Source organism: Phragmites australis, chromosome 3 (assembly GCF_958298935.1).
Source record: "Phragmites australis chromosome 3, lpPhrAust1.1, whole genome shotgun sequence".
In the NCBI taxonomy this organism is placed as follows: Eukaryota; Viridiplantae; Streptophyta; class Magnoliopsida; order Poales; family Poaceae; genus Phragmites; species Phragmites australis.
In genome coordinates, this window is record NC_084923.1 from 10,647,809 (window position 1) to 10,655,870 (window position 8,062).

The 8,062-nt window shown below is 44.3% G+C and overlaps 1 protein-coding gene across 1 annotated transcript; it reads right to left on the reverse strand.

The window, feature by feature from the left end:
• Positions 1 to 2,423: 2,423 nt before the first annotated feature.
• LOC133912086 (imidazole glycerol phosphate synthase hisHF, chloroplastic-like) lies at positions 2,424 to 7,852 on the reverse strand. The gene is made up of 17 exons (XM_062354659.1): positions 7,618 to 7,852; positions 7,237 to 7,518; positions 6,977 to 7,146; positions 6,781 to 6,895; positions 6,627 to 6,682; positions 6,504 to 6,542; positions 6,326 to 6,424; positions 6,043 to 6,105; positions 5,897 to 5,959; positions 5,734 to 5,816; positions 5,256 to 5,364; positions 5,129 to 5,182; positions 4,351 to 4,438; positions 4,235 to 4,272; positions 3,970 to 4,075; positions 3,177 to 3,343; positions 2,424 to 2,946 (listed from the first exon to the last, which is right to left on the reverse strand). Exons 1-17 carry the CDS (start codon positions 7,730 to 7,732, stop codon positions 2,887 to 2,889), a joined length of 1,707 nt encoding a protein of 568 aa, XP_062210643.1. The 5' UTR covers positions 7,733 to 7,852; the 3' UTR covers positions 2,424 to 2,886.
• Between the last annotated feature and the right edge of the window lie 210 nt (positions 7,853 to 8,062).

The following is an 8,062-nucleotide window of genomic DNA, read 5'->3' on the forward strand; positions in this document are numbered from 1 at the left end:
TTGCATTTGCGAAGTCAAAGCAACACAACGAGGAAGACTCACTAGAACAGATGGTGGGCTTGGAGTACACGTTCAGCTCGTCGTCCCTACCTTGTGCGAAGATGTGCTCCTAGTCCGTCTGAAGGGGCAGGATACGTAGCACCGTGAACTCCTCCACGAGATCACGTATGCTCATCCTCCAGGCCACCCTCTAGAGAAGTGCCAATTGCGAAGCGAGCTGGGCATCGGAGATCTCTGCCACTGGGGTCCGAACATAATCAATGTCCCGATTCGTAGAACGGAGGAGGGGATCCGATGCCAATATTGTAGTAAAACCACTGCTCCGGCCACTTGGAGTACCACTAGCTGTTGATGTCCTTCGCCAGAAATGCATCCTAATATTCCGGGCGGAGCTAGAAGTTCACGCTGCAAAGCTGAGGGCCTTCGTCACTCCATCCTTTGTCCGGGTCCTCGGCTGGCAACTCGCCTCATGGGTGGAGGCGAAAAGTTCCGCTCTCCCTTCACATCCCTCCGCCCGCATGGCCCATTCGAAGATGGCCAGGCGAACAATCACGTTGACCACGAGCTATGGCAGCTCTACGTAAAAAAGGTGGCGCACTACATCAAGAAGCGGCATTGCTGGCAAGCCGAGGCCCGTGTTGAAAAAGGCTTTGAATACCACGGTCTCGTGGCCCTGAGGCCTGAAACTGCTTCATTCCACGGTGCTCGGGCGATAGACCTAGAGGGGATCCTTCCCTCCTCGACCATCTGGTCGAGCTCGGGCTCATTGATAGCAGATTCCCCCAGCGTGCTGGTCTGCTAGGGATACTAGGAGGCGCGATGAAGCTCCATACTTGGCGACGGCCTAGGTAGTGGCAGAGGAATCTCCATCGCTTGAGCATCCACCGCCTCATGCACTTCGATAGCCCTATCCTGAGCACCAGAGCTAACCATGATGGTCACTGAAGGGCGGCGAGAAGTGTTGGACTACAGTGGAAGATGAAAGTGCTATGGTTGGTCATGCATGTGGGCTAAAGTAGATGCAAATGGAAGCAGAGGCATCAGATAGTGCCTCTAGTTAGCTGGGACCTCCATCTTATAAATTGTGGGAGGAGTTATTTCCTCCTGAGAATGCGTGCACATGCTCCTTCCTTTCACCTATGACACCACGGTCATGGCCGAGCAAAACCGCCCCACGACCCTGCAACGACAAGGCACCACGTGTCCCACTATTGCTCGATAAGGCGTGACCACACCGCTAAACGCATGACGCATTGAATGCCCCTTCACAGGGGTTACCAGACAGCCAGTTCAAATCGATTGGTCTGGACTTTCCAAAACAACCCGAACAAAGTGAAAGACCATAAGCCGTCAGCCGTGGAGCCAGGGACTGCCAGAGGCCCTGCTCCGAAAATTGTGAGGTCGGCTGCTTCATTGGCCGCCCTTACAAGGGGCTACTTTTTGGGGTCGTCATTAAGGACCCCGACGCCCCTGACCCCACCAGCCTACGACATTCAGATCATAGATCTCCGAAGGCCCTTCAGGTCTCCAGGCTCAAAGGCTCTCAGGAGCCCCTGCCCTCCGAAGCCTGGGCGAGCTCTCCGGAGCCCCTATCTTCCGAAGGACAGGGCAACCTCTCTGGAGCCTAAAGGGTGAGCCATCAGATCTTAGCAAAAGATCAGCCAGGAGGGACCTGCTAGAAGTCCTCCACCTGTAAGGAAGTGACTGACATTTAATACCTATACAAGTAGAGGTCATTCTGACATCCTAGCGCAAGTGGTGGTCGATCTGACAAATTTAGACAGTGCGGCACTGTAATAGGCAGCCGACCTAGTACATCGCCCCTAGAACTACTTAAACCATTATATTTACCATAGTGGATAATATATTCTATGTAAGGATAAAAATATGCTACCTAGACCTAGACTGTGTGATTCAATCGACCCTAGGTTCATGTGGTATAACGATAACTGATATCAATATCTCTGTAAGAACAAACTTGTATACTTACACTCTAACAGTACATAAATACAAATTCTTAGTCATCAAACCAAAAGGAGATCTTTCTTATCAATATCAACAACACATTTAATATTTTTTTTTATCCACTGCTTCTCCAAACTTAAATCTCCTCTCTAAAAGAAACTCACCATACTTTTGTAAAGACTTTTTCTTTCACCAACAGAAACCTTCATGAGAAGATGAACCCTTCATGAGAAGATGAACGGTTGAAGACCTAGGGACATTGGATGCTCAACCAACGAATAGAATTGTGGATTTTTCAGGCAACCGGCTTAAGTCACTTCCTTCTGCTATTGATTTAGAAGCTCTCCCGTAGAGCTCTTTAAATTCTAGCCTGTTAAAGTTAAGCACTTAAGCTTACATGCTAATGGCTTCCGCGGAATGTGAGGCCTCCGTTGTCGAACTAGATCCTTTACATCCTCTTGTAAACCATCCGATGAATGACTACTCGACAATCAAGATCGATCCCACAAGATATCCGGAATCTTATCCATAATTGTTTGATTGACTACGCCCAGCTATGCATTATGTAACTAACAGCAACCATTAATTTGGATAACAATTTAAAGACAAACGTAACAAGCCTAAGAAAAAGTGTACGATCTAAAATCCGATCCGTATGACCAACAGACGAATATGCGCCAAGGCTGCCTCCGCAGTCGCCGACGACGACTCTGCAACTTCGGAAAGCCGGGCCACATGCTTCATGCACAGCCCTCTTGCCAGTCGGACGCGGCCAGGCGCCCAGGCCGCACCAGCAAAGTAATTGTTACGAAATTGCAGTTCCCATCCAGGGCCTATGCACTGCCAACATGCCCCCGAAACAGAACAGATTGCAGTTGCAACATCAGGCAAGAATCATTCAACAATGGAAGGATTTCCATTCTACACTCTGACCTCCACACCAGCATCTACCAGGTGCTCTTTCACTGCTAGTATGGGGACCTGTTATAAAGCAAAACTTTGCACATCAGTTCTCTATATTAAGCACAAGAACAGGCATTATTTTACATAATTGGGAATGTGTACAGTAAGTTGGTTAATGGAGTGTACGAGATATTCTATAATAAGAGATTGGATAAATGCAAGTTACCCAGCAAAAACAATTTTCTCGGAAAAGAAATTATGGCATAGCATTCCAATAGAAAAGGACAAAGTGGGATAATCATCACTACCTCTTTCCGATGGAAAATACCAGCAGCAAGGGCAGCAGAAGCATTTGTTTTCTCAAATACTTCAGAAAAATGTTCGACAGCACCAGCACCACTGCTTGCAATGACAGGGATTGTCACAGCATCAGACACCATTTTGACCAAATCTATGTCAAATCCACAGCCCTGGCCTGCAAGACAAAATGTCATAATGCAATCATGGCTATATAACACTATTAAAGGAGTAACAAATTCAAGCAAACATGCAACCAACACTTTGACCACAAATTTTGAAACATGTGATATACATTAAAGATTTAAGAGAACTAAATGCTAATGGTGTTATTTATTTCACTCTAGATTTGCACAGGCACATTGCAACCCAGAATCCAAGGTCACAGTGCAATTGCTTTACTTAGTCAACAATTTTCACGTCTGCAATTATACAATAAGATTATATGTGAAGAGGTAATAGGGCAACTCCACCTATGCTGTTTTAATATGGCCGGTCCCAAGCCCAGATAAAGGAGGGTTGTAGTTGGCTTGGTGAGCCAACGTAAAAAACTAACCACTCTTATGGAGATGAGTGAATAGGGTGTTAAATGATCCTATAACAAATTGCTCAAACAAGCATCCAAAAACAAAATCAAAATTCTTGAAAAAAAATGATCCAATTATTCTGATTATATGTGAAGCTCAACAAAGGCATATTGAAGGGTGCCACCCAGCTTGTACTCAGAGTACAATAAGCTGAAATGTTGTAAATATGTTATAGCATACTTACAAAACATAAACCGTTCAGCATTTGTGAACATACCATCACAATCAATGCAGTTAAGTAGTATTTCTCCTGCACCCAATTCTTCCACAGCTTTTGCTAGTTCATATGCTCCTATACGTCGGCTATCACGTCCACCATTTACCTGAAACAGAAAATAAATGAACAATCGTGCCCATTGAAATCGTAGTTACTACTAGTAAACTTACTACTAGTACTAGACCTAAAAAAGAATAAGTCCAACAAGAATATGAAGGGAGCACAAATTTCAAATAGTCTATACAGTGAAGGAAGAAGAACTTACTGTACACTGGTACCATGCGTATTCTTCTCCTGATGGACCTGGAAAATTACATGAGATGTGAGAATGTTTAAAATGCAAATAGTGATTTACAACAAAGATAAGCAATGAAAATATACCTTTACTGGACACCATTACAGTTTTAAATGGCACATCTTGTGGACTATTGACATATACCCGTCGAGGATCAATACTTACAACTACAGCCTGATAACGAGAAATATCCTCATTATAATGAGTGATTTATAGGTTACATAACGATTCTGCTACAATACTAATAGATATTTGGTATGTGGATGCTTCAGGTGAATGCTAGACAGCAAGGCAGATTGCGGATATTGGTAATTTTTTCTAGCACATTGGGCAAGTATAAAAGTACCATATTTACTGGATTGATTCATCAGTGTATAAGCAGCACAGTTAATAAAACCGGCAGGAACCAGATGGTTGCTGCTGGCTTTTGGTCAAATCGGTCTTCAATGGCAAATGTAATCTTGTCTGGTTTTAACTCCACTTTCTGAATTAGTCTGATCCTTATTTGCTGATTTTGAGAGATAAGAAACTCCGGTTCGTTGAACCTTGATACACAGTCATCATGTCAATAGATGGTGTAGGATAAGTGGTTACAAATTTACAAATAGTGGTTCAGCCAAAGGTAAAAGATAAACATGAAAATGACCTCCCAAATTTAATGACATATGAATGGCAGAACGAAAACTTAAATATGTTTTGTTGCGATGTTACTTCTTTCAGAAAAAGAAGTATAGCAAAAGGAACATCTCACATATCGTGAAAACTAGGTAGTAATATAAATACCATATACAATCATTTAGTTTATGTTTCGTAACGAACCAACTAACAAACTGAAAAAAACGACGGTGTAGAAATAAAGAAAACCTGGCTGCCATATATTCTAGAAATTTGCTCCAAGCTGCTTTTCCCCGTCTTTACCTGATACACATAAAGAACTATATAACGGGGAAATAGCTGAACATTGTGGGGAAAAATAAAGAGAAATACATACACCAGTTTGTAAAAAGGCTTCAGCAGCATAAACAGCATCACTTCCAATTGAAATTTTGTCGGCACCAGACCTGAAATATTCTGATGCTACTTCCAAGCTTGAATAGTATCTAAGAAGAAAGTAATGTACATGATTACAGCGTCATTTTCCCCCCTTCTTAGTATTGACTAAAACAACAAATACTTCCCCTTGGTTGTTAGAACCCAAGGACAGGAAGCATGCAGAGTTGCAAAGGAATGAAGAAATAAGACGACATACTTCTTACACCCCTTGAAGATTGTCAAAAAAATAACGAATATATAAAATAAGCATATTCAAATAACAAACTAAGGCCATTCGGGCATCAATTTCAATAAAATCTCTCTAATCAAGTCTACAAAATTTCAATAAAATTATCACAGTGAGTCAACAGGAAAATAGGTTGCTAAGCAGATAGTTTCTGGGATCCCCATCGCTAAAAATTAGAACAGGAGATAACCTTCCATTTGCATCTCTGAAATCTCGTATGCCTCCACCAACTGTAAGTGGCACAAAAACCTTTTCAGAGGCACAACGCAGTACCTATCAAAGATCCCATGTCATTCATCAGACAAAGGAATGTAAAAAAGATAAAATTTGGAAGGTATAGATCTTAAACAAACCTCTAGCATTGGCAAATCACCCAATGGGAAGTCGCGAAAACCAGTTATATTCAAGAAGCTAACCTAGGGGACCGTTCTTCATGATATCAGATAAAAAATTTACATAAAGAAAAACAAAACATGGAATAAATTATGTGCAAAAGTACCTCATCAGCATCATCTATGTAGTACTGACTTGCTAAATCAACGGGCTTGCCAAGGTTTCTTACCTATGATAATGTAATGTAAATATGTTCAAGCAATGAGCAAGCTGTGTATCAGCCAAATTCTAATAAAAGTTGTATCAGATAAATTCCAGATTCAATATTTCCTTGAGAAATGAACTATGCCCAAAATATCACTTAGGACTAGCCATAAAGCGCCACTTAGAATTAGTCCTGATATTTAAGAAGTTTAACCATGCTTAGGGTCAACGATAATGCTTTGTACCTCTTTGCCGCTAGTATCATCTCTTACATCATATTGATCACCTTTTGTTACCACAAGATCTCCTTCATCATTTGACCGAACATCAAGGCATGCTATCACCTAGAAAGTTTGAGACAATAAGGAGGATGGCAATCTAAACTGTAGTTCACACTGAAATATTTGATAATATGAAGCTTACTCTCTTTGCAAGCTTTGATGCTCTCCTCCGTGCTGGGATCTACATTGCAAATATAAGTGTGACATTCATGTTCAAAATAGATCAAATCAAAAGAAAGTGCCAACATGAAACTATAACTAATACCTTTGCCCTTGAAGAGTTAGGACTTAGAAAATTTTTTAATATAGAAAGACCAGTAGCTGCATAAAAAGAAATAACGTTTATATGATTAGTAGGTTTAAACTTAGGAAATCCTTTTTTGAAATAAAGGAAATCCGAATTTAGAGTACATATTTACCTCCGCTCTTTTCTGGGTGAAATTGAACTGCATGAATGTTGCCCATTGAGATGGATGATATGAAGCTGCCGCCATAGTTGCATATCGAAGAAATCCAGTCTCTATTAGCATCTGACTAAGCATGTAGAAAGAAAGAAACAACTCACATCTCATGAGTCAACCGAAGCGCAAGCATCTAAATGGAGTTGCTACTTACAGGCAGTGCATGGTAGGAGTGAACAAAGTACACATGGTGACCATCAGCTCCCTGCAGCAGCTGCGTGTCCTTGGTGATCTCGAGAGCGTTCCAGCCAATGTGAGGCACTATGAGGCCCTTGGAGGAATCGAATCGCCCGACCACGCCTGGTATCACACCAAGGCCGCTTACTGCAATGGCAAATGCAACGATCATATACTGTTTATCCACAGCTTAGCAAGCAAGCAGCAGACGAAGGGGGCCTCATACAAGGAGCTTACCCGGTCCGTTCTCCTCACTGGAATCGAAGAGCAGCTGGAGGCCGAGGCAGATGCCGAGGAAGGGGCGGTCCTTGCGGATGTACTCCCGGAGCGCGGCTGCCATGCCGGTGCTGTTGAGGACATCCATGGCAGAGCCAAAGGCGCCGACCCCGGGGAAGACGAGTCGGTCGGCGGCGAGGATGTCCTCCGGGCTACGCACGTCGCGGATGCCGAAGCCGAGGTGGCGGATGGCGTTGCGCACGCTGCGCACGTTGCCCGCGCCGTAGTCCAGAAGCGTCACCGCTGCGGCGAGGCAAAAGCGAAGCGGAAGCCGTGAAGCCACGGGCGGAATGGTTCGAGCTCCGGAAGGTAAAGGGGAGGCGTGGGTCGTGCGGTGCTTACTGTTTGCGTCGGACGAAGCGCGGACGGAGAGGAAGGCGGAGCCGCGGCGCTGGCTGCTCCGTTTCGGGCGGCCGGCGGAGCAGGGGACTGAGTGGATGGCGGCGCCGGTGGCCATTACTACCTGCGGCGGTGGAGGCGGCGGCAGGGAGCGAAGCGGCGGCGCCGGGAGGAGGGAACTCCAGCTCAGAACGCACGTGCGCGCACTAGCAGCGCCCTAGCGAGCCTTTGCGGGCTAGCTTACAACTGCAGACAAACAAATACAGTATCGTTTTGGCGGGGCGGGCCAACCGCCCAAGTGGGCTCGGAGACAGGCCCAACCTGCCTGCTCCATAAGTGCCACTCCTGAAAAATGCAAGGCTTGCATATGCAACGCAAAATATTAAGATCGCGTTTGACATAACTTCGGCTTCAAGATCACGCAGGATTTGAAGTTTATAGGATAAAA

What these genes read in the sequence shown, in the direction of transcription:
- LOC133912086 (XM_062354659.1), bottom strand. Translation starts at nt 7,732, where the DNA reads ATGGCCACCGGCGCCGCCATCCACTCAGTCCCCTGCTCCGCCGGCCGC. An exon ending in TTCAGAGATGCAAATGGAAG is followed by an intron (nt 5,365 to 5,733) that starts GTTATCTCCTGT and finishes CTTTCTTCTTAG; the next exon opens with ATACTATTCAAGCTTGGAAG. An exon ending in ACGCATGGTACCAGTGTACA is followed by an intron (nt 4,076 to 4,234) that starts GTAAGTTCTTCT and finishes TTTCTGTTTCAG; the next exon opens with GTAAATGGTGGACGTGATAG.